This window comes from Limanda limanda, chromosome 4 (assembly GCF_963576545.1).
Source record: "Limanda limanda chromosome 4, fLimLim1.1, whole genome shotgun sequence".
NCBI lineage: Eukaryota > Metazoa > Chordata > Actinopteri > Pleuronectiformes > Pleuronectidae > Limanda > Limanda limanda.
This window is the reverse complement of record NC_083639.1, coordinates 4,866,442-4,893,443: the sequence shown is the minus strand read 5'-3', so window position 1 is coordinate 4,893,443 and position 27,002 is coordinate 4,866,442. Positions and strand designations below refer to the sequence as shown.

General features: G+C 37.9%; 3 protein-coding genes across 4 annotated transcripts; 1 reads left to right on the top strand and 2 right to left on the bottom strand.

The window, feature by feature from the left end:
• Positions 1-472: 472 nt before the first annotated feature.
• Positions 473-8,546, bottom strand: eno1b (enolase 1b, (alpha)). Of its 2 annotated transcripts, none has more exons than XM_061069086.1 (12): positions 8,485-8,546; positions 6,924-7,018; positions 5,593-5,688; positions 4,963-5,021; positions 4,798-4,867; positions 4,191-4,324; positions 3,865-4,087; positions 3,320-3,517; positions 2,071-2,272; positions 1,657-1,765; positions 1,269-1,327; positions 473-852 (listed from the first exon to the last, which is right to left on the bottom strand). In XM_061069086.1, exons 2-12 carry the CDS (start codon positions 7,006-7,008, stop codon positions 789-791), a joined length of 1,299 nt encoding a protein of 432 aa, XP_060925069.1. In that variant the 5' UTR covers positions 7,009-7,018; positions 8,485-8,546; the 3' UTR covers positions 473-788. The 2 variants fall into 2 exon arrangements, with proteins under 2 accessions (XP_060925069.1, XP_060925070.1); XM_061069087.1 differs by having other exon boundaries at positions 4,798-4,864.
• An 899-nt stretch (positions 8,547-9,445) lies between these two features.
• ppil1 (peptidylprolyl isomerase (cyclophilin)-like 1) lies at positions 9,446-11,839 on the top strand. The gene is made up of 4 exons (XM_061069088.1): positions 9,446-9,620; positions 9,843-9,997; positions 11,263-11,331; positions 11,554-11,839. The coding sequence occupies exons 1-4, from the start codon at positions 9,565-9,567 to the stop codon at positions 11,772-11,774; spliced, it is 501 nt and encodes a 166-aa protein (XP_060925071.1). The 5' UTR covers positions 9,446-9,564; the 3' UTR covers positions 11,775-11,839.
• A 1,733-nt stretch (positions 11,840-13,572) lies between these two features.
• LOC132999474 (sodium- and chloride-dependent GABA transporter 2-like) lies at positions 13,573-26,628 on the bottom strand. Its single transcript, XM_061069156.1, is given in 14 exon segments — positions 13,573-13,686; positions 13,812-13,982; positions 14,076-14,176; positions 14,847-14,949; positions 15,272-15,409; positions 15,505-15,617; positions 15,934-16,058; positions 16,349-16,452; positions 16,528-16,662; positions 18,270-18,402; positions 20,638-20,725; positions 21,893-22,033; positions 22,145-22,279; positions 26,496-26,628. Coding segments are annotated over 14 exon segments (1,734 nt in total).
• Between the last annotated feature and the right edge of the window lie 374 nt (positions 26,629-27,002).

Genomic DNA, 27,002 nt, shown 5'->3' with positions numbered 1-27,002 from the left:
GCTTACATTAGTAATTATGATAATACAGAATACCTGATGATATAGCAGAAACAATCTTAACCATAATATAATAGGGTTAGGGTTAGTCTAAAAAAATCTATATTATCATCTCCACATGAACAAAAAGTGTAACGTATTCTTTAATCATTCCTATATATTATATCAGATGCTGGATAAAAATGTTTAATTTATTCATGTTTTCTGTATTTTTTTACATCATAAATATTGATTTATTTACATTCTACAAAGTAGATCTTGCAATTGCAGTAACAAAAAGAGACAAATACCAAATAAACAAGTAATATGTCATTTAACTCTGAGTGTGATAGGTTTGAGAGTTAAAGTATTGCATCAAGACACAAAATTTGTATCAATCAATCTGCCTGATAATTAGGTTTAAATCACATCAGTATAAAATACATTTACTACCACCACAGCAAAACAACAAATATAAAATCATCACAGCAAATGATTTCTGGGAGTAAACATTTTTATTAACCGTTTTTCCAAGTGCAGCTTTTGTCATCACAATTAGTCAGTGCTGTAGTTTAATATTTATCAAATTACAATCAGTAAATTTTTTTTAATCCACATTAAAAAAAAAAAAAATACAGTGAAAGAGTGTAAAGTGTCACAAGTCACAACAGTTTGTTCTGTCTATAAACCACAGTCAGCACACGAACGGGTCTACATTAGTAACTATTTTACTATATTAATAAAGATTCAATGTGTTTTGCTTGTGTGTTTATGTGGGAATCCATTTGTATGGAAGTAAATGCTTCATCCATTTACAATGGGTTTCTGAAGTTTTTTCCAGCAAATTTAGCCTTGTCCCCCAACTCCTCTTCAATTCTACAGAAAAAAAATCCAAAGTTAGTTTCCGCTCACATATTTACCCTTAACCTTTTTTTTCTTTTTAAAAATAATGCATTTTCTCAGAGCAATTAATCATGTTGATTGAATAATTTTATTTTTTTTATTTTAATAAACTTAAAGTCCCAACTCTTTCATTACTAAGTACATGGAAATACATGAAAATGATAAAGATGAATGCACCAATTAAAACAGAGGAAACAATATATATATTATATATTAAAAATATATAATATATATATTTGAATATTTAATCATTCCAGCACAAGTATACGCAGTTTAGAAGAACTGGTTTTTATTTCACAAACTACACAGAGCTAGAAGCAAGTTTAATTTTGATTAAAAAAATGAAACAATTGTGATAAAACTCCTCAGATTGTGAAATAATGACTTACCTAAGAATCTGGTTGTATTTGGCCAAACGCTCAGAGCGACAAGGTGCCCCAGTCTTGATCTGTAAAGATTATATAAAATCATTTAAAGTTATTCTATATGTCCATATTATACTATTTATGTCACAAATGTATGTTGCATTTAAGCCATTTCTGATAGTGGTCTTTAATTTATGCAGATGAAAAAGTACTCTTGCAATTTGATATAATTAAAATTCAACTATTATCAATGAGGTACAGCCCCAAAAATGACTAGACAACCAAATTTAAAGTTATCTACAACAATTTAAACAAAAACTGAACCTTCATGATGGCAGAATTCATTTCGATATGAGGCATAAAAACTGCAATGATCCCAAAAGACACACTCTTATAACAAATATTAACACACCTGTCCAGTGCAAAGGCCGACCACCAAATCTGCGATGAAGGTGTCCTCAGTTTCGCCGGAGCGATGGCTGACCATCACACCCCAGCCGTTCTCCTGCGCCATCTTACAGCTGTGGGGACCAAAGAGATTACCGAGAGGTCACTTCAATTTATAAATTATCTGATCATCCTAATAATCTGATTTAACAGCCACTTCGCTTCACTTTCTTGTGCTGCCTACTATTCAAATTTTAGCTGATTTCTCAAACCTAGATCAAACATCCAGAAGCACCTGACTAAGAGCGACCATTTAATAAATTGGAGAATTCAGAGGTCTGAAACAAGAGGTAGGTCACTGCAGGGTGGCCTAGATCTTCGGATTCTTCTGGCCTACATACAAGTACAACCTCTGTGACTGTCTGAAATCTTGACTTACGCTTTCATCGACTCGGTGACTGTGCCGATCTGATTGACTTTCAGCAGCAGACAGTTGCAGGATTTCTCCTCCACAGCCTTGCTGATGCGACTGGGGTTGGTAACAGTCAGATCGTCTCCAACGACCTGGATGTCAGTGCTCCCAGTGAAGTTGGCCCAGGCAGCCCAGTCGTCCTGGTCAAAGGGATCCTCGATGGAAACCACTGTAAGAGGACAATATGCAGACATTCCTCATTTCATGGACAAGTGATGGTCAGTAAAGCTTAAACTGAAACTCATCCAGCTGTTCCATTAAAAGGATCAGTCAGAACCCCAAAAGGACACTTCTTAATGAATTAAAGGTTTTAATCAAAGTGTAAAAGAAAAAACAATTGTTCACTGCAACTTGAGTTGTGTAATAGTCATCATTTCGATCAAAACACGAGGACTTCAGTGGCCTGATGTCTAAGGTGCAAACTACATGCATTGTCCAAGACTTGAGTCCTGGCCATGGAGTTTGACTAACCTGAAGTATAATCATAAGACTAAATGTGTTACCTTTCTGTGTGACTGTCTGAAGTGAGAGCGTACATTATTATTATTAGTGATAGGAATGATTGACAGAACATGAAAATAGGACCAAAGATATAATAAATCGGTAATATGGTTAAATTCTAAGAGGGATCTCACCATTTGATCATTGTTCAACATTGTTGACAACCAGGCAGTGATACCTCTGTGATTGTTGTCATAAACAGTCATTTGACTTTAAGATCCTGTTGAAATCCACAGTTGTGATCAATCGTTGGGATTCAGTGAACAAATTTGTTAAAAGAGCTTTGTATTTTACTTACTTCATAAATTAGAGGCCTTAATGTTTTTTTCTCCTTCAAATATTTTTCCTTGATCTTTTTCTGTCCCATTCCCATTTAAAACCTGCTCGACAGCTGCTAAAGATGTGATTTTTATTATTTGCTTGAAAGTCAATAGTATTTAAAAAAAATAAAAAGGACTATGATGTAAGGACAGCTTTGTAAGGATGAAACAGATATTTGTTGGTGCAAACGAGCGTTGACAATATCACACAATCAACTCGCCTGGCCCCTTAGGGAGTGAGCAGATGAGACGGCAAAGGTATCTAATATATTCACAGCACAGCCAGATCATCAACCTTCATGCGAAAACGCTGGTGTGTACATTATTACTTCTTTGTGTGCGGTGCTCTCCGGGTGTTGAATAATGTGTAAAAAGAGAAAGCGTCAGAAGGTTACCTGGATAATCCTTCACAAAGCTCTTGTAGAGATCAGCCAGCTCGTCAGGAGTGATGTAACGGGTTGGGTCATCAGGAGACTTGAAGTCCAGGTCGTATTTTCCATCCCGGTAGAATTCAGACGCTGCCACATCCATACCAATCACAACCTTATCTGTGTATCCTGCTTTGGCAATGGCCTCCTTCACCAACTCCAGCGCTGCAGGTTTAAACAACAAATGAGTTGCAGAGTATTATTAATAGCATCAAGATTTGCATGAAGCACCTCGGAAAACAGTCCACTACAGATACACGGATAAGACTGTCTATACAATCTGTACAATCTCTGGCTAGACCAGAAAAATAGCAACCACGGAAGCAACTGAAACGCAATCAAATGCAACAATCGATTTTATTAGATTAACATTAAACTGGGTCGAAGGATGTCGTATGGGTGAAACACAAAATCCCCCCAGGAGATTTTGCGTTTTTCAACATTTATGTGATGATTATAAAAAGGGAAATCCTAGAGTGTAATTAAATAGACAAGTGGCTACAATATTTTACCTTCCTTGTTTTCCAAGATGTTTGGGGCAAAACCACCTTCATCTCCCACATTGGTGGCATCCTGTCCATATTTCTTCTTGATGACATTTTTGAGATTGTGGTAAACCTCGGCTCCAATGCGCATGGCTTCTTTGAAGGTGCTCGCGCCAATGGGCAGGATCATGAATTCCTGCATGGCGAGCTTGTTTCCTGCATGGGAGCCGCCGTTGATCACATTGAAGGCCTGGTGGAGGTGGAGAGGGGAAGATGAGTTACTTCACAATAAAATGGCAGGTTAATGACTCATATTAGAAAAACAGCATTTCTTTTGTTGCACAGATCCTCACCGGCACAGGCAGGATAACCTCAGGGTTTCCTGCAAGGTCAGCAATGTGACGATACAGGGGGACTCCTTTCTCTGCTGCACCGGCTTTGCAAACAGCCAGAGACACACCCAGGATCGCATTTGCTCCAAACTTGGCTGTAAATAAAGAATATAATTCACTTTTAGCCCGTGCATAGTATTTAAATTGATTCAGAAACTTTTTAGATCCCAGCACAGTACACCTCGTTGGAAAAACAACTTCATAATGCAGCAAAATAGCCAAACCAATGCTGCATATACTCCGTTTAAGAAAACCTCCCAATCTACTGACTTGAGCTACATTCAAACATGGTTACAACAGTAAGTATTTTACTCACATTATTAAAGCAGCATGAATTAGCTAGTTTTGTGGTAACATGCTGTATTTAGAGTTCATTAATTAATTACCTGAATCTGTTCTATTTGTGTTAATGAGATTTTATTTACGTGAAACTTCCAGTACTATTGGCTTTGTAGCCATTTTGCTACAGGATTGTTGGTACCTGCTGTCATTCTTCTAAACAAGTGAAAAACAGTTGTTGAAATGGTTACAGAATAAAAAACAAAGCTGTGTGATAGTTGTCACTTACATTTGTTATCTGTTCCGTCCATGTCAATCATCATCTGGTCAATCTTCTCCTGCTCAACCACAGATACCTTCTGAGGAGAGGGGAGAGAACAAGTTAAGAAGTAATTTAAAATAAAAATATAAAACTACATTTATAAAGTAAAGAGAAGGAGAATTATTTTCTTACTTGACCAACAAGTGCAGGTCCAAGGGCTGAGTTTATGTTTTCTACAGCCTTTGAGACGCCTGTGACAGACAGATTATAATAATTATTTCAGAACACGCGTAAATAATGACAGCCAATATGGAAGCAACACATGCAGCTCTGTAATGCATTTGTTGGCACATTGTGAACCATGCAACACTATAGATGCTTTTTTGTAACTGCTTTCACATCTTTTTCATGAATGTAAGTCAACATGTTTTATTTAATAGACAATCAGCCACAGGCTAAACATACATACTGGGGGGGAGGACATGCTGAAACAATCCAACATGCGTGTCATATCTGATCAATTCCCAAAAGCATTCAATGGTCAGTTGTTCAATCAGTTGATCAAATGACACATTGTAGTTTTTAATTAAAGAGAGGCGACAGAAACTCACTAACCCCTTCATATCTGCCAAAGAGGGAAAGAGAGAAAGTAGAGATGACAGATATAGATGGAAAAAATGCAAAATATATATTTTTTCCTATAAATGAAACACTGGGTACTAATTAAATCTAGTGCTACAACATGATCAACATGAAAACCTATAGCTGATCTTTAAATAATTATCTTCTCATAAGATGATAGAAGAAAGATTATACACAAACCTTTCCCAAGGTAGCGAGACTTGTCATTGTCCCGGAGCTCCAAGGCTTCGTAGATTCCAGTTGATGCCCCACTTGGTACAGCAGCCCTGAACAAGCCTGAGAGATGCACATTAGATATTAAAATCATCAAGGAATCGTTTGTTAAAAAAGCAATCATATGTTATGAACAACTAAAAGTAGAATGGCACTCTACATATGCCAGATTTTTTGCTGAAAACTTCAGCAAAAAAGACCCCCAAGTATATCTCAATTTTATCATACACACGATCTTCACAGCCACAAAAAAAGTCTCAACATAACCAGCATTTCAGACCAAATCACAGCCTTCAATAGCCACAACTCCCCCTTCCTTTGTGTTATAGTGAAAATGCCACAAACACAACTGAATAAAGTTGCCCAGTGCACAGGAGAGCCAAAAAAAACAAAACCTAAGCCAGCTAGCTGCCGTGCAGACTGGTTAAGTGGATCTATCGGGTCTAAGCTGTGGGTGGGTGCTACTGTCAAATTTTCAGGACTCTGTGTAAGATGCGTGTTCTTAAACTTTATTTTGGGTCAAATCTCATTCTCGCAGTCTCAAGCTCAGTAGACTCAGTTGGCCTGTGTGGCTACTATCATTAGTTTAGCAGTGAGTTGCCCATAGACACTGAACAGTATAACATTTAAGTTAACTTCTAGATTGACAGCATCATGGTGGGCATGTGACCAGTGCGTTTGTCTGCTTTCAAACAAGTAGCAGTAAAATGGATGAAAATGTAGGTGTCCACACGTTTTTCATGTTTATATCATCTTACGATCTCACATTTGTAAAGCTGGAGGGCCAACGATTAACAGGGAGGGACCCACATGCACTAACTTGCACACAGACATTTGAACAAAGAACTTCAGATCACAATACACATATAAGGTTTGACTTCCTACTCGGTTTTAAAGCATTTCTCCACGATATCTTACCAACGAAAATATTTATTTAATTAAAGATATTGTTATCTTTATACATAATCTTTAAGAAAAGAGAAAATTCCTTGAAGCACAAAAACATTTAATATGTTCTTTCCTGGCCCACACCAATCCCTTCACCAGGTTTGGTACAAATCTGTTCAGCACTTGAATGTAATCCTGAAGACAAATAAACAAAAACAAACACACAGACTCCTCTGCAGAGATTATGACCTTTAGGAGCATGCATAGCTGGTAATATACTATTTTATTATTGAAGTACATGGAAAATAAGTTCAGATATTATCACAATGTCTTTTTGAAGTCCACTCCAACATTTTTAACTGCCTTAACTCATCACAAATGTTTGAGTTGTATAGAACATTTAGACCTACCTTTGTCAGTGTAAAGGTCGACCTCCACAGTTGGGTTTCCACGCGAATCAAAGATCTCTCGAGCGTGAATCTTGACGATAGACATCTTGCAGGACCTTGAGATGAGACAAACAAGTTGAACTTATTCAGAGGCTCCCTGGAAAAACATGCATGGTCATGATTGTCAAATCGGATTTCAGATAAAAGAATAATGCAAGCCCAGACTCAAATGTAAAAGAAAAAGTTGCAATTACTGAAAAACGTCTGCTGTAACGATTCTCCGCTCTCTTGTCCTTGGAGGTTACTCACACAGATATCCTGACCAAGCTGCGAGCTTAGAGTTCTACCAGGCATGCTACTGCCCTAATTGGATTAGACTCATCTAATTAATCACATGACAGTGTAAGTGCACAAATGGATGTGACAAAGGAAGGTTAAGCTTACAGTTACTACTAGTTTGTGGTGCTACAGTACAATTTATCTTTTAGCACAGAGTCACTACTTAATTTCTACCATGACAAAATCCCTGCTATTAACCACAGGATATGCAAAATCCAGGAATTCCCTCTCTTTGTTTGACAGATATACACAGCAACATATTAGCCTAAATATTTGAGATTTGATACAAGTTCTAACCCAATATCCAAGAATCAAAAACTAATAAATGCCTTAGGCCAGCCCTTAATGAATTTGGTGAAGTAGGAAGTCATATAAAACAGCTAAAGCTAGAGCCTTTTTTAGCTCAATTGTTGAGTGTCTGTGGGATCACATAGAATAACCATGACGCTATAGGCATCCAGTAAACTAAGATGTGGTTGTTGCCTTCTGTCAGGTTGTGTGTGAGGGTAGGACCACAGACTCAGGGCTTAAAAAAACTCTGCTCTAAAACGTGGCACAATGACTTTCAAATTCAATGTTTCAAATTCACTTCTACTGACTAAAAGTATAAATGGCACAAAGTTTAAGAGGCATACTAAACGAATCTGAGTGCCATCTCCCATTCCCTTTCAAAGCCAGGTGCTGATTTGTTTCAGTCTAAAGAATTTGGTGTAAAAAAAAAAGGACCCAATGACTCATCATTATTTCCTGTTCCAACAGGATGCACACAAAATCCGACATGCTCAAGTAAAACACACTGAACCATAAATGTTAATTTAATCATTGGTAATCATGAGAGTCTCAATTGGAACAAATACTCCCAACTACAGGCTGTGTTTAAACTTTGATGTCTTTTGATGAAAGCCAATCCAAAAGGAAATAGTTAACTATCGCAATTAAAAATATATGTTTGCAAAGTGAATCTCGAACCAAGTAATAAACATGTAGTTTATTAAAGATTAAAGCAGAGTGTGAACTTTCCCAGCTTTAATCCAGACTCCAAACACATCGTGTTTAGCGTTAGCATGAAGTGGCTCAGCTAGCTACACGGAACTGAACTCATCTGAACTCATGTGAACTCAACTTAAACTTGACTGAAACAGAACAAGAGCCTGTCGACTGAGTGCAAAACACGAGAAGAAATCATCATTCACATGTTTTCATCAGAACAACCCCGGAGAAAGGATAAAAAGAGAAACTCTACCTTGATGTTAACCGCAGACAAGTTGCAGGTTTCAATGTCAGTGGTTGACAGGCTGCAGAGTTTCTTCTTCTGCTCACAGTTATCCGGCAGCTCGAGGCTTTGAATCTCTCCTGCTGCCCTCTACAGGTTTTAATGTGAACTTCATCATATGAGCACGATCACTGCACAGAGATGAAACCTGTGGTGGATGCATAGACTGTATATATAAAGGGTGGATGTAAAACGGTGCTTTTAACTGGTGTTTTTTTTTAATGTTATTTATTAATTTCAATTAAATTAAATTAAATTAAATTTTATTTGTATAGTGCCAAATCGCCAGAGCTGTTTTATTTATTCATTCATTATTGATTTTGGTTTGTATTGCATACATTTATTGGGTAATTTTCTGAAAAAGACACACGTTATATCTGTAGTTAAATGTATTTCGACATTATCTCACTAAACTCGTTCATCGCATACGTAATAAAATTAGTTATTAAAGTTAGTTATTAAAGTTGGTTATTAGTTTATTCAAATACTTCTCTTAAGTATCACAAACTACTTTAAATCTAAAACCTCCACCATTTTGGAAAGTTAGTCCTTTCTGCAGAGAGGTTATATATCTTAGCAGGATTGTGTCAATTCCTTTTGTTGAAGTTGTTACTGTTTTTTCAGGGAAAATGCAAACTGATAACACAAATCTGGACACAAAAAATGTACTTTAATCAAGCGTCTAGGACTGATCACAAGATACATTTTTTAGTATGTTAATCTCTTAGTTTATTAACTAGTTATATCATATTGTTAAACAAAATCAAATCAATCAATCCATCAAATCTCTCTCCCCCTCTATCTCTATCCATCTAGCCTACCTATCCCTTCCCAACACAAAGTGATGCCCACATGCGGTATTGTCCAGCAGGGGGCCGCCACATATCCCTGACTTCCTGCAAGCTGCAGAGGAAATGAGCGGCAACCGCAGAAGAAGAAACTCCTTTGATCCTACTGAATGAACGTGCGACACCGATACGTCGTTTTTTTCACTTTTAGAGAAAACTGGTTCGTTTAGAGACGAAGTGAACGTCTCAGTTGGAAGTGAACATGTCGGGGATACCTCCGGACACATGGCAGCCGCCCACAGTGGCTCTGGAGACAACGTGAGTGTGAAATTAGAAGTTCTGAATGCTAACACTTAGCTGGTGGTGTTAGCTTCACAGATTTGTTTACACCAGTATTTCTCTCAGGACTCTGCATCATTTGCAGCCAGTCAGAGAGTTTCTGAGTTCAGCTGTCACAGGAGAGAACTGCCTCAGATCGCCTGGTCTGGAATGTGTGAAACCAAACCACTCGTAGATTATCACGCTGGCTGTGCTTTGCAGGATGGGGTCCGTGGTGCTGGAGCTGTACTGGAATCATGCGCCGAAGACCTGCAAGAACTTCGCCGAGCTGGCGAGGAGAGGCTACTTCAACAACACCAAGTTCCACAGGATCATCAAGAACTTCATGGTGCAGGGGGGAGACCCCACAGGCACAGGTGGGCTCACATCACCGACACCGATGTATGGACTCACTATAGAGACACCACTGGGCTTTTAGCTTGTTGTCTTTTTAGCTGAGCCAGTTACATTTATTATCCTATTATTATACAGATTTAAGATTATTGTTTAAGTGGCACAAATTCTTTGAATGACTTGTAGTTGATCACCAGTAACACGTGTCACATGTTAGAATGTGACATTTGTCCAGAGGTAGGGTGCAGTTCAACAATGTGGAGAATAAAGGATGTTTCATGTAGAAAATTAATGATGATTGGAACCTGCTTAAACACGTACAACAGGAAGTTTGTGTGGCTTGTGTGTGTTTTTACAGGCACTTCCTCCCACAGTGCAAAGACATGTAGATTTGAGGTTAGGTTAATTTGAGACTCTAAAACTGTCCATTGCTTTATAATACAATACATTATAAAATTAATAATAATAATAATAATAATCCTTACAATTTCAATAGGGCCTCAACTGTCAGGTCAGTGCTCGGGCCCTAATTATATAAAATGCTTAATTCTTTTGAGCAATTCTTACAGATTTATAAAACAAATTATTCTCTGGGAAATATTCATGTTACAACCTACAGTGATATTTCAGTGATCGTGTGATTCCAATCTTGGGGTGATAGTTTAGGGAAAGATGATAATGCCCCAAAACACAAGCTAAATGGTTTTAGTGTTTGTGGTGGAAATTGTCTTTAATAAGAAGGAGCTTTTGCAAAATGATCGACCAAGAGCTTCGCATTATCTGTTATTATTGACTTATAATGACAGAAATGACCTTGGATGAAGCAGGTGGTTTCTCTACATGTCATAGGGAGGAAGGGACACCGGCCAGACTCCATAATCTTGTAAAAACCTCTCCCTGGAGTGTGGAGGCTGTTACAGCAGCAGATTCATGGCAGTGGTTTTGGGCCATGTTTTCTGTACTAACATCCTTTTTACCAGACGTCAGTGTGTCAATCTGAACTTCCTCGTCTAACACATGCTGTACTTTTGCTGTAACAGGCATTGGCTGGCTCAAGCTCCTCAAATGTGTCGCATCTGATTTTAAACTGACCAGTTTAGTGTTTGTTGATTGAATAAAACAAGAAATCTCAATGCATCATTCATTTTTCCATTCCATTTCATTGACAAAGCAAAAAGTGGGTGAATGGAGTTAATTAATCCGAAGATTAATTGATAATGACAATAGTCAGTAGCAGCCCTAGTGTCTCTTGTTCACTTTTCTTTTGTGATCCTTGTTTTCTGAACAGGTCGAGGTGGTGCCTCTATATATGGTAAACAGTTTGAAGATGAGCTGAACAGGGAACTGAAGTTCACAGGTGAGCACAGTTGTAAAATCACAACTAAATATGAGGTGGCAAATATGAAGAATTTATGGGTCGGTAAATAAAAACCCTTCCTAGGACATTTATTGTTGTCGTGGCCCAAACTTTACTTGACACACATTGCTTCTGTCTTACAATTTAACTGCATGTGATGCTTAATAGTGATAAAGAGTCAAAGAATGTGAATTGTCTCATTTCATTTATGTGTCTGTTTAGGTGCAGGTATTCTGGCGATGGCCAATGCCGGACCGGACACCAATGGAAGCCAGTTCTTCCTCACTCTGGGACCCACCCAGTGGTTGGATGGAAAGCACACTATATTTGGACGAGTATATCAGGGGATGGGGTTGGTGAACCGCATCGGCATGGTGGAGACAAACAGTCAAGATCGTCCAATGGAGGATATCAAAATACTTAGAACTAATTTGCCCAATTGAGAAAATGTCAATTTTTTTTTTTTACTGCCTTGTTTGAATAAATAAATAAATACCTGTATAATTAGTTCATGAAGAATTTTTTCCAGAACAATGACTGGTTACTCACGGAAACAATCAGTTGAGCAAAATAGTGCAGATGCACTAACTCACATTTAGTGCTTCAAACACTTTAATTTTGAGACATGAACATATTGTAGAATGAAGTTGTTACTAATACATCATAGCTTATTCTGCTACGCATAATTTGCACTTTTTATTTGTTACAATTTTAAATTGACGAGACAGTTTGTGCTTGATTGAACTAACACTTCTGTGCATATTCAGTGGATCATTGCTGATTAAGATTTTATTTTAGTAATTCAAGGTAAACTATTTAAAATTCTTTAATTGCAATCAGATTTTCATTGTCATTTAAGTTGAGCTATTCAAAACAACATATTAATGGTTCAAATTTCCACTGGTATCAATCACAAAAAAAATGTTCCGTCAAAACCTTTTAAAACATTTTTCTGTTTGAAGTCTTTGTAGGAGATCCTTAGACCGGTTCTATGAGCTCAGCGTCTCAGTATTGATGCTTGATTAGCATTTATTGTTCACTCCTTCACTCACATTCATAAACATAGAAAATGAACAACATAATTTACCTAGAAAAGGTTTATTAAACAAGTTTCAAGTCAAAAATAACTATGTTTAAGGCACAATAAGTTTTCTGACACATTCTAGCAGCAAATGGCTTGATACTTATTCGAAGACCCAAGGAGGTAAATGTATTTGGCTTAACTTGGTCCTTGCATATTTAGCTATATATGTAAATATAGTAAGATTTCACAAAGAAAACATATGTAATGAAATAGAGTTCTTTAAATACTAACAATTCCAACAATATATTTTTTAAAAGACTTCGCTGGTGTCAAGTTTGTTTTGGCTCATTTTAAATTGAGCTCACATCATTACAGTAAGAAAGTCTACTTGGAAATCAAGTAATGATAGACAATGTTGATGATGGTTTTGATAGTTTCAGGAGCTTTTCACAGTAGCAATCACATTGCTTCTTAAAACATCTGATAATGCTCCACCCATTGGAAGCAATATTATAAAAAATTCCTTTTTTTGCAAGTGAATCAAATAAAAGACTAAGAACCCTGTGATCCTATTAACTTTGAGGTATTTGAGATGTGCGTTACAGGAAAAAGTTTTCAACTAATATTTTGTATATTCTGTGTCACAATGTCATCTAACAAAATATATAAACATTTCATAAACTGTACTATATTCCCATATATCACATCATCGTAAAACAAGTATTAATACCGGTGTGGCGACAAACTTAAATCCAACATAAAACCCAGAAGCCACTGATGAGGATGTGGTTTACAGGCAAAGTAATGCACCTTCCAAGTTGTCCTTTGATGTGTGTGTTGAAAACAAGCAAGCTCAGAGAAGAACAAAGAGATGATGCTTCCTGCTTCCACAGGTCCAACCAGTTGCATAATGGTCCTATACATGACCTCAAGTTCCCGTTTTCCAATGTAAACCAAAAAAGAATATATAAAATACCAGTTCACCACGACCAAGAAAATAACAGAACAAAACAAATGATTAAAGAAGGAAAATACCAACAAAACTTGTCTAAATAATACAAATTATCTAAAATCCCAAAATCAGAAGGAGCCATACAAACTAGATAAAAATAGCTCTAACAAGTTCTAATCATTCTAATGTAGTAAACAATGTGCCGTAAATTCCTCAAAAGAAAAAAAGTAAAGAAAAAAGAAATTGCTGTCAAAGTGACATTCCACTAATTATCGCTCTTTCTTCCACCATTGAAATCAAATGGCGTAGAAGTTATGTTTGTCATTTCCTTTGTCATCACTGGAAGGTCGTCTGCAGGCCTGCAGCTCGTCTTGATACGCTGCAGAAATGTATTCATACTGTTAAAGAAAAGCACAGGCAGCAGCACAGAATACACAGGAAACACAGGTTCCACTTGAGTTTATAGATTTAAATCCTTGAAAAAAAAATGTCAACAGCACTGACCTCCCACAGAGTCCCTTTTCCTCTGGCCAGTTTGCAGATCATGACGACTGGAATCATTACAAGAGACGATAAGGACAGGAACCAGCCGATCCAGTAAGCCCACCATGGTTACACATACGAGTTGTTGAACCTCAGCGGGGTGTATCTCAGGACCAGAAATACAAGTGTTCCCTGTGAAGTGTTAAAAGGAATATTTTACATTGAGGGATAAAAATAGAAAATTACATGTTGCATGTTACATTGTTACATGTTAACGACACTTACACTGCAAACGAGAGGGGTCACGTACATCCAGCTGAACTTGAACAGGGACAGAGGTTTGTACCCGATCATGTCCTCAATGTTGTTACTGAAGCGTTCAGCACCTACGAGTCAAACACATAACATCCAATACAGATTAATGCAATAAGAATAATCCAGTAAGATTATAACATACATTACTGTACATAGCTAACTGTTTGTAATTCTTAAAGTATATTTTGATGCTCCTGCTTTTGTGCTTTTGCTTAAGTATAATTATAAATACAGTGTTTTTACTTTTACCTCTTACTGTGGTACTCCTACTTTTATATATGTGAAAGAGTGCTTAGTTCTTCTAGTGGTAATATTTTAATCTACCGAAAAGAAACTGGTGTTTGATGAACTGGTAAATTGGCAAATTTGAAAAAAAAAGTCAATTAATTACCAGTTGTACAGTAATCCTACATAAATTACTGTATCATGGATTTTTATTCTAAAAGAATTCATTCCATCAGCAAAAGTTGCCTTCATTAAAAATGATACCTTAGAGACCACTACTGGCTTAAACTAATACTAACAAGCGTCTAGCTTGTGCTGTCCAAACAAATTCCATATTTTTTCATAGAAATATAATGCAAATTATAGCTTTAAATTATTTTATCATGACAAAACAACATGTTTTTCCAAAATATTCTCCTATGATATTGGTTGTCGGGTGTGTGATCTTTATGAGCTGAGTGTTTATCACTAAACCAAAACCCAAAGACTACTGCACGGTTGAAAGCTGTTTCTCACCATAAATCCACCCAATGATGACTGACTGGAATATTGCCATCAGCAGCAGAGTGGGACCACTGCACACGTAGTGGTCAAAGATCTGCAGGATGTATGCTCCCCCCTACAATTCAAACAGGCCACGGATTGGTCCAAATAACAATAAACATTTATTTTGCGATAAGTAAAAAAGCTTGAACAGAAGTTAGCACTCATTGACTTTTACATGCTGTATATTGTCACTAATTACTTTAATTATATTGGATTTGGCTGCAACGCTGTTTACCCCTGAAACTCCAGAAGTGTTTTGTCCATCGGCAAAGTTGTGGCTCAATAACGGGTGAATTTTCATTTTTGGGTGAACTATCCCTTTAATTTATCATACTGCACATAAAGAAGCACTCTCACATGATGAACTCCACCTGACCTGACCTGAATGGACTCACCTCTGTCACCAATAAGAGACCTAACACGTAACACACAACACTGATGAGAATCAGAAGAAGCTCTCTGCGGTATCCTCTCCGGATTTGGGAAGGGTAGATGTCTGCCACAGAGGTCATGATGCTCTCGAGCCCAGCAAACTGGAAAGGGACAGAAAGTTAAGTGTAGAGAAGTTTCCCTCCCTCCCCAATTTTTTTTAACTTTTTATAAGTAGCATATAAGGAAGACTGCTGACCTGACCGTCTATTCCCAACAAGACAATCATGGTGAAGAAGCACACAGACCAGACCTGAGGCCACGGCAGGAGGGTCACAGCCTGTGGGTACACTATGAAGACAAGGCCGGGGCCTGTGGAGAGAAACCATTGCTGAGAAGATCAGTGTTGTCTGATCGAGTGTTGACTTGGTCCTTTAACCTAAGAAGGACAATGCCAGGAAGGCTTAAATTCCATAAAGAGTGTCAGAGCCAATATGTGACAGAATGTACAGATAAAATAAAACAATTAGATGTGTGTAAACTTTTAATATTTACCAGTAATGACAACAATCCAGTTGTCCTCACATTTTTATAATTAAAATCGATAAGGAAATAGTGAGTAAAAATGTTGTCACAACATCCTATTGTGTGAGAGTTTAACCGCTTTCCTGTAGATTCACATTCGTACCTGACTCAGCAACTGTTGAGATGTCGACGCCCTGTTTTTGTGACATGTAGCCCAGAATTGAGAAGATGGCAAAGCCAGAAATAAAGCTGGTGCCACTGTTCAACAAGCAAAGATAGAAGGAATCTCTGCAAATCACAAATCACAAACACTGCAGCATCAGTATAGGCAAGCTGACTTACACCTTTAAATCCAAACAAAATGAAAATGCATCAAAGCCAATTTACAGATAATACAGATTACTGAGGTTGACATTGAAATCAATATTTCACATAAGCTGTCTTCTGTAAGGAATCACATTAACTGTGTTTAGCAGAGTGATGCCACATACCAGTTTATAGTCAAGTCCTGTATTTGCAATATCACATTGATTTAGCTGCAAACCATTTGGATGCTAATGATCTTATGAAGCACTCACCTGTAGCAGTTGTTGTTGTACTTGTTGTAGCTCCCAAACGTAGTCAGACATCCCAAACATATAGCATAGGAATAAAATATTTGTGTTCCAGCATCCATCCAAACCTGCGGAAAAAATATATTTTAACTGTCACAATAACCCAGTGAAAGTTAGAGCGCAGTCGGAGATGATGAGGATACCTGAGGGTCGGCGAGCCGTGCGGGATTGGGGTGCAGGTAGTACTTGATGCCGTGGAGGGCTCCAGGAAGCGTAACTCCTCTGAGAAACAGCAACACTAACATGACGAAGGGAAATGTGGCTGTGAAGTAGGTAGCCTGCATTTGAACAGAAACAAACGTTGCTACAAATGACCCACAATAGAATATGAGCCACATTGAGAGGTAGAGTTGATGGTAGGTGTGATCCTGCAAAGTGGTGGTGGTATTCCATTCCACCAGGATGTTTAAAAAAACAATAATTTCTAGTCCTGTGGTGTTTTTTAAATAGCGTTTGATTATTTATTATGAATCCTGGTAAATATCTACCTGACCGAACATTAACTTATAGTAGGTTGAAGTTAAACTGTAACGACTTTTCTGAAAGTTATGAGGGACTTTGGGGGCCCGAGGCAAAAGGGACCTGCCCTTGACATTCTTGTCTTCAAGCGAACAAAAATATGCAAAACTGTAAAAAAAAAAAAAAAAAAAAAACTCTTGGCAAAGTTGTCGTATAACTGTCTATTCTATTTTAGTTCTCACTTAAATCTCATTCCCATGGACCGACATACGCTTTTTTCTCAAATTGGGCCCCAGGCATTTGCCTGTTTTGCCAACCCTGTTGCAACATGATGGTGGATTCCCTGAAGCCAAAGCAATAGTAGTTCAGGCTTGGATTCAAATCATATCATGATTATTTTGACAGATATTGAGGTTGTCACCAATTATAAGAAATTATAATTTTTTCATTTTACCGAAAATCTTGATGTGATTTTTGCTGGGGTTTGCTGGGATACCTTACAAGTCTGTTCCCTCTTTTATGAGGATTACGGTTTGTAGGCTGGGGGCTTCTCTGATGTGGCACAATGCTTCATTTATAATGGATTGTTGTACATTATCTCCTGAACGACTGTAGCAGTGCAGATTTAACAATTGCATTCAGCCACATTGCGCCTTTGCTTGAACCTTAAGATGAAACTGTGAAACTCCATGTAAGTAAAGGTATGTGACTTCAGAAGAAAGTTGAAGAATTTCACAAAATAATGTTTCAGCATTTTGGACAATTTATTTGTGGACACAGTTAGCACTCCCTGACTTGTTCTCCCTGTGTGTGGGGTCGTCTGCAGGTGCAGAGCCTCACTCATCTGTCATCAAGCCTCACGCTGACTGATCATAGCATCTGCTCCCACTCCTTCTGTTCTGGCTCCGGTCCCTGCACTCTGGATAACCGTCTGAACCTGTTTCCTTTACCCCATCACTCCTGCCCTAGACTGCACCCTGGCAATAAATACCTCCACGTCTGTGTTTGCAGCTGGTTTCACCTGTCCAACAATTCCACTTAACACATGTTGTTCAACTTGGTGACATTAACGGGTTGCCCTGCAAATTGAAGACTTTGGTTGATTGCATAAACATAATTGTAATACCACATAATTCAATGAGTAAACATCTGCTGCTGTAGAGACCAAAAGGGAAACAGATGTGACAGAACAAATAATGGAGCGAACATATGTTTCTAATAATCTACAAAAGCCCTTTATGACCTCTATATACGCTGTTTTCAAGATCAGAGCATGTATCAAATTTTTCAATTTCAGCTTATTGAGAATGCTTCTCTATAAGTCACCAAAGTAAAAATAAGAAAAATCGACAAAAAATAAGGAAATTTATGAAGGTCTTTGACACAAAAGGAATCCTTTCTGAAGGAAGCTTGTCGTTGTTGTTACCTTTCCTGTGGACCTCACTCCTTTCCAGACACAGAAGTAGCAGATGATCCAGGCCAGCAGAAGGCACAAAGCAAGGTCCCAGCGTATATTTCCCAGGGCCTCGATGCCGGTGGATATACTTAACACCCGTCGTCTGAAAGGATCAGTGCATGGTTAATAAACATGAACCAGTTAATGTGCAGGAACAAAACATACTCAACACATCCCTCAGTCTCGTGTTTAGACAACAGAAAACAGCATCAAATGTATAATCTGAAGCGAAGTGGACAAAATGATGCAAACAAACCTGCCCCACTATAGATGTATTCTTAACTATACAAACAATAATATGCTGATAATATACAGTATTGTATCAATGCAGCCAATGAAATACTCTATTTTTTTATGACAAAAAGTGTGAAAGTGGCATTAAAGCAAGATTGAATGGATATGGGTTTAGATTTCCAATACACATTTTAATCACAACCGGATAACCAAACAGTCATCTTGATTACGTGAACGCTCACAAGTCTTTAACGTAGGGACATTTTGAGGTGGTTAATGTAGTAGCTGAAATAAAAAAATGTGCTCAAAACACACTGAAAAATACAGAGAATAACGAAAATGTATGTGTGACAAAAGACCGGAGTGACCCAAAGGTCTTCAGTTGTTTTAAGCTTCTTCTTTTTTTACTCGTAAATCCATTAACCTTGGGCCATGGCTCATTTGAGCATATGAAGCCTGAGAAATAAAATGGATGAAAACTATTCCAGTCCTACACGTATTTGCTGAAGTACGTATACATAGTTGTACTTCCTTTGGTATCTGTATAAAGTATATTTAGGGATTTTGCACTGTCCATACACCAGCTAGATAGCAAAACGATGGTGGTGCAGGCTATTTGGGTGAATATTCACCTGCCACCCTCGGAATGTTTGATCATATTTATATAAATATCTGATGCAATTTAAACAATGCATGCAATTTGGACTACACACCTCCACAGATTACCATCTGAGGAAAAAACAGCATCTCAGTAGCAAATTCCTGCCAGGTCATAATGCATGAACCACAACTTGACCAATGTTCCTGAGCACTGCTCACAGGCTGTATCATTTAGATTTGTTAGGACGCAAACACAGACACAAGATGAAGGCATGCAGGTACAGGAAGTGAAGATAATTTATTGGGAAATAAAGAAGCTTACAGGCTTAAGGACGCTGGCAGACAGACAAACGCAGACAGAGAAGCCAACTTCAGAAGTCAGTGAGGTGCACGTGAGGACGAAAACACAAGGAACAGAACATCAACGTGAGGTAACACTGGGAGCTGAGCAGGCGAACTGACAAAGAGCACTGGGAGCACAGAGGCTATAAATCCACAAGGGAGGATGGATTATGGGACCAAGGTTCAACACACCATAGAGGGGAGATAACCACAGAGAAATCCAGACTAAGACAAGAAGTTAAATGACCACCAGAGAAATAATGAAAATAGTTCAGAGAAAGAAAATACACAGGATTGGTGTGGGAGAATGCACCCCCTCTGTTTTCATGAACACTGTGCCACTATTCTTCCCTTCCCCCCTTCTTGCTAACAACCTCATCACAGTGCCCCTTATCCTGAAACCCCTTCCTGCCTTTTGCTTGTAAAGCTTTGTGAATGTTAATCCCAATGTCTATACATTTTGATAAAGGCTACAATTTGCATAATCACCCTCTCTCCCCACTGTATAAATGTCCCACTGTCTTTCACTCTGGGCCAGTCTGTTGTCTCAGAGCCGCTCTGTGCAACAGGTTCACCGGATTCTGGAATACCAATACAGCAAACTTTGAGACTGGACTCTGGTTGTGTTCGGAAAAGTCACTAGGAGGGCAGATCGTGACGAATCTTAGCTTGAAACGCTCACAACTTTGCTGTCACAAACAAATTCAAGAATCCTGCGGGATAAGGAGAATAAAGATTTGTGTATGTGATGTATATGATGTGTATTTGGAAAATGATCAAGATTTGTTCTGTTCTGTTGATAGCCTCTTTACATGCATTGTTTAAGTTATCCAGTACGTTGTTTACAGGGTGTCAGTCTATGTTTGTATCTCTGCGCAGACCCCAGGAAGATTGGAAACCACTGTATTGGAAGCTAATGAGGATCTGATCAAAGAAGATTGTGTCATATAATGTCTAAATGTGTCTGACCAAGTATAAGGCATAATTACAGAGAAGCTCTGTTTTCCTTATAGTACAAAGCTGCAGTTTTAAGATTCAGACTCTATTATGTCTTCATTATTTATTTGAAAACATCCATTCTTTCCAAAAGCACAATTTCTTGTTTTCCATTGACAATCAACTTATTTCTATTAAGGTTAATTTCATATAAATGATCACTTACTGCCAAAACTCCAGAACAGACGATGACATATTCAGTGATGAGGTCCAGTTAGCAGTGGTCTTATAGTCGTTTAATACCACACAAGCATCTGGAATATATCAAATCTAAACACAGTTAAAACCCAAAATCAATGATCAAATGACAAATCAGTAGATTAATCCTCCATGAAAAATTCATACGTTAAGATTTTAGGCAGACATTATATACTTTTACTATAGCACTTAACTTTAACGAGTATGCAAACAATTAATAAATGGTTTATAACACACTGCAATGTAGCTGTAGGCAGATATAAGGACAAATGTTTATTAATGTACATTATTTATAAGCAATTACAACTTCCCATGAAAACATTTTATAGTATTACTAGGGCTGGGCAAGTTAACTAGTTAATTACTATTATGATTAATTATTTTATCTCGCATTAACTCAGGTTTGATTATTTATTGTTTTATTGTGAAAGTCAGGCTTTTATTTTGTGAAAGTCTGTTGCTGACTGCTGCGGAACCGGAAAAAAGAAAATAATTGGCGGATAAACAACCATGGATAAGGCTACGGAGCTTTTACATGGCCATTTTCATTTTAAAGTCCTTCCAGACGGCGGAGTCGACAGAACCAAAGTTATTTGTAGCCACTGCCAAGGTGAATTTTCTTATCACCGGAGTACTTCCAGTCTAAAATATCACCTGAATCCAAAACACACAGTTGATATCAGCAAATCACTCAACGAAACAGCGAGCGGAGCGAGGCCTCGGCAGACTACGTTAGACGCAGGGAGGAGTATAGATTTTTCATAACGAAGAGGATAACATTAATGCCCTGGCAGTGGCATTGAGCTTTAACTTTGTATTTGCTTTGATAACATTGTTAAGTTGAGATTTACACTGAATATTTTATTTAACTGCAACTGTATTAAATGCTGATGTTAAAAGTGTTTGCACAACAAATGTTATGGCACTTTCGTTCATATGGCAGAACATTGAAAATAAAATTGCGCTATACACTCCTTTTTAATTCATTATTGGATTTTGCGTATACAAATGCGATTAATCGTGATTAATCAGGGAAATCATGCGATTAATCCGATTAAAACTTTTAATCGTTGCCCAGCCCTAATTATTACATCTATGGTTTAAAGAATTTTCTATATACTGCCTATGCTACAAATGCTAAATAGGAGGCTCGAAGTAGCACTTTCGATTATTAGTAAGACATTAAAGGGTTAACCTCGGGATAAATAATTACAGTAGTTCACCTGTGTTCCATGTGTTGTTACAAGTGGCCCAAGGCAACTCTCCAGAGAATGAGGAGAAAAGGTAGAAGAAAGCCCAGGCCAAGATCACCATGTAGCTGATACATCCATAGAAAAGGATAATTTGGCTGGCGTATCCAATGCCTGGAAGCAAAAATAAAACAAAATAAAGAGAACATAATGTTTCCTCAGTATTTCTTCCTTGACTTGATACAGTTATTAGATAGCAGTCCTTGCAGGTGTACAGCACCTTACCTTCAAACAAGGGGCAGAGCTTCCTCCAGCACATGAGTCCTCCCTGACTGGTGTACTGACCCAGTGCTGTCTCCAGGACAAACAGGGGAATGCCACACGTCACAAGGAACAGGATGTAAGGAATAAAGAATGCACCTGCAAGTGTAAATAAAGCACATGTGTTTTATCATTATAACAAACAGAATGGTTTCTGATCCTGGTTTAAATGGGTGTTTTTACTTTGATCGTGGTGTGTGTGTGTAGGTGTGAACTGGCTCCACACTGCTGTATTGTGCAAAAGAAACGGTCAGCTGGACTTTCAGAACATGTTAAAACTGGCTAAAAGAAGAGGGCCACATTTAATTTTGTACAGGTTTGTTTGATTTAAAAAAGAAAAGTAAAAAATGTTATTCAACCATCCTATATTTGCTAAAAAAAAAGAGCAAAGGCTAAGATGCTCTGATTGTTTAGGATAAAGGTTTTTAGATTGAATTAAAGAAAAAAATTCTAAATAACATCATTCTATATTTGCTCAGATGCATAGCAGAGAGACAGCCAAATTAAGTTTATTATTTATGTTTTATTTTTTTTAATTTAATTTTTCAATCTTAACAACTTAATAAATTTCAATAATGGCAGAACCTTTTGTGAAGAGACTTCACTCGTTGGTAATTTGCACTACTGCCATTTCCAACGTGGCCTCTGAGATTCATTTCGACAACCTGCTCCATCATCACCATGATGTCAGACACTCACAACCAGATCATGACCTGCCAACATAACGGATGCATGGAAGTATGTGGGCAGTGATGTTACATAGTTTGAAACCTTTTGGACATAAAGGCAGCATAAAATAAGAATAAATTAGCCTTTTGCTGATGCTGCTCACAAATTTACCTGAAACAATGTCAATCAATCAAATTTGATTAGTATAGTCCCCTATTCACAAATCACAATCTGTCCCATACACTCTAAAAAATAATTCACTGGTTCAACTAAAAAAAATGAAGGTAAAACTTTGCATGGATCTTTTTAAGTAGTTTCAACACCTTCAGTTATTGAGTAGATGTTGCGAGTCTTTTATGGTCATACTATTACTTAAGTACATCCAACATGATTTGCTTTGAGCTCTAAATGCTTAATTAAGTTGAATCAACTTAATGTTTACTCAAAAGTTGTTGATATTAAGCTTTCAAATTATTGCATTTAAGTTACTCTAACTTCTTTATTTTAACTCACGTAGCTTAAGTAAGAACAACAAATAACAATTCCAGTTTAATATGGTCAGACTCTTTATTGTAAACACTGTTCAAACAATTTATTCTAACCACGAACAATTATGTCAACATCTGTCTTGGCATCTTGGCATGTATACAAAATATACATGCCAAGATATATCCTACAATACTTGAAACGTTTTTTAGGACAGCAGTTCATTTTTTAAGAGACATTTCCTTCTTGCTCGCCTTCAGACCATCTAGTCCAAGGAATATCTTTTAAATACCTCAAATGTTTTGATCAGTTTTTTTGGATAGCTGAGGTGTATTGCGTATATCCCGTCCCCATTAGCAAGGCACAGGCTCTTGGTACATATAGGTCTTCCAGGACTTGTGTTCTCTTGATCACTATCCTTGCACTGGCTGTGTCAGATATTAGGGCACCTCTGGTGACGACAATCTTCATCACCTCACCAGTAGCCTGCAGTTCACCATTCTGGCATGAATAGGTCAGAAAATATATGGTGTATTAAGTCATCATATTCAAAAACAAGAGCAACACAAAGTACAGTGAACAGTTTGAACGTCATTGTTTCTTACCAAGTGCTCTTTGAAGAGGTCCTCCTCCTTTTCTCTAAAATACACCACCATGCAACGGATAGTGACCTCTCTCATTCTTTCCAGTGAATCATCCAGTGAACAGTCAACTCTCCCTCACTGCCAACATTACTGCAACAACATGTTCCTGTAGATTCATGCTGCACAACATCAGGAGACACACACCCTTCTCAGTCACAAGGCAGCACAGGTTCTGGTCCAGGCCCTGGTCATCTCACACCTAGACTACTGTACCTCCCTCCTGCAGGTCTACCTGCTGCTGCCATCCCACCTCTGCAGCTCATTCAGAATGCAGCAGCTCCACTGGTTTTTAACCTAAATTCACTCCCACTACTCCGCTCCTCCGCTCCCTTCACTGGTTACCAGTGGCCGCCCGCATCCGTTTCAAAACATGAGTACTTGCGTACCGTGCTGCGAACCGATCAGGTCCAGTCTACATCCAGTACAAGGTCAATCGTTACACCCAAGCCCGTTCACTCCGCTCTGCTTGGGCCAATCGGCTCGTTGCTACAAAATCACGACTGTTTACTGTCCTGGGTCCTAAATGGTGGAATGAGCTCCCCATCAACATCCGGACAGCAGAAAGTTTACACATCTTCCGCGCAAGCTTAAAACATACCTCTTCCGACTATACCTTGAATACAAGTTTAAACTAATAATTTAGTAGCACTTAAATGGCACTTACGTATAGCACTTTGTAGTTTGGTGTTTTTTAAGAAATTGTACTTTCTTGATTCTCGTTGTTCTGGGTTTGTACCCTCATGGTTGAATGCATTTATTGTAAGTCGCTTTTTTGTAGGCTTCGGGGATGTTAGCATCCTCCTTGTTCTACCTCAAAGAGCCAATGGGATTTTTCCATAGGCCTTTGGATTATTCTCCACGTTAACATGACTATATGTCCACACCAGTGTCAGTTTTAACATAAAATGCAGTAAAACACTCATTCTCTTACCTTTGCGGTGGCAAAACTAACGCTACACAAGTTCAGTGCCACTTAATGTAATTCGGCTACCTCAACAAAACAAAACAAAGCAACAAAAAGAGACACCAATAATGTTAGCTAGCTAAGAAGGCAGCTATTGCACTTCTGATCATTTCTAAATTTGCTTCGTAATTTAACTTAAGTGCCACGTAAAACAATGATATCTTTCACTCTTTGCTGTTGCAGTTAGTAATTGTGAATAAGACAAGACAAAGATTGTTACTTACCCTAATGATATTCAAATATTAGGACTCCCGTTTCTCTTACCACTTTCTCTTCTTGTAATTGAGGCAACTGCAGTGGAACATGCCCGGGCAAATTTGGGCTTGTTACCAAAATATTTCTACAGGTTGGGTGAACACAGAAATGTGTTACACAAAATGTTCATGTAACAAACATAATTTTATAAGCTAAAAAAGGTCTTTATTTTAAGGGCGATTTACTAACCCCATGGATCGTTTTTTAGAGTGTAGGGATCAACAAGGTCCTTTACCCTCAGCTACAGTAAGGAAGAATTCCCCCCAAAAAATTTTTAACAGGGGGAAAAAAATGTAGAAACTTGAGAGAAAGCCACATGTAAAGGACCCCACTCCCAGGATGATCAGAAGTGCAATAGCTGCCACATGGAGCACTTCCACAAAAGAACAATATTTACAACATAGATGAGAAATGTGTCCAACATAAATGGAGAGGTGTAGCAATGTTGTGTTTATACAAAAAACAAAGTCTGACAGAGATTAAGGGGTCAGTATTGAGAATTGTTACGATAATGTGATTTGACATCAAGTAAAATAGTTTTAAAATAACATAGCTGGTATGTTTCTAAAGGGAAATTAAGGAATGGACTATTATTTGATGGTCACCTCTTGACCTTCTTACTTTATGGTCTGTAGAGTCAACACGTAAGTGATGGACTAGAACCACAGTTTAAAAAAAATCATTATGACACTGAAAAAGGTTTATAGCTTCAGTGTAATGCATTAAACCTATTCACCACCTTGTTTAAAAGTACATTAGTAAAGTGGAGTACTGCTTCTTTGATCGACTGACTCATCACAGGAGAGCCGTGTTTTATAATTAAATAAAATATGAAGGGATTCAGTGAAGAATGCGATTCAGCTTTTTGTGCAAACACGGCCACACATTATTTTCATAGCCTTTCATAACCTGTCACATGCTTAACCGTCAGATGTGAAGCAGAGGGAAACACAGACGGAAAGGAGGGGAGGGAGTTTGTATAATACTGAGATTTAAAAAAAAGTGTGTACAGTTTTGTAATCGACAATTTCTGACTTTTAAAATTATGTTTTCAAGTTACTAGAGTTGTTTTCCTTAGTGCACAGTGATTTCAGGTATTTAAATATAACTGTAGCAAAAATGTCAAGACCTAACAAGTGATTCAAAACAAATAACAATCGAATTTGTCTAATAACAATACCATATGTTTCTCTAGTATACAAGGGTAATAATGAATGATTTGTATGAGGTTTGCATATCGGATCTGAAACTTGGTGGGGAGTTATAACTTGAGAGAATAACAAACAGAAGTACTCACCACCACCATTCTTATAACACAAGTAGGGAAATCTCCACACATTTCCAAGTCCAATAATGGCTCCGACCGTAGAGAGGATGAACTCTGTCTTGCTGTCCCACTTGCCACGCTCCTGTATTGTTTCCGAGGTCATCTCTGGAGAAGGAGAGGGCTCGGCCTGCACACAGAGAGTCTGCCACACAACTGAGGCACAGGTCGACTGATGTTGATTTCAACATAGAGCCTGGAGTTTGTGCACCGCTACAATTGACGGCTGCTAAATTATTTGTACCACCAGGGGGACCTCTAGATGAATTTAGAAAATGTGAAAGACAAGCAGTAAGTATGACTAATTTCTGTTTGGACATGGTATTGAGGACTCTGAATGCACAGCTCTCTGCCTCAGCCAAGGAATGACTGATTGATAACTTTAAATATAAAGCACCATTCAGACCAAGGCATTGAAATGTGCTTTACAGAGGCAGAGTTATACAATAAGGCTCAAAGGGAAAGTTCCCAGAAAAATGA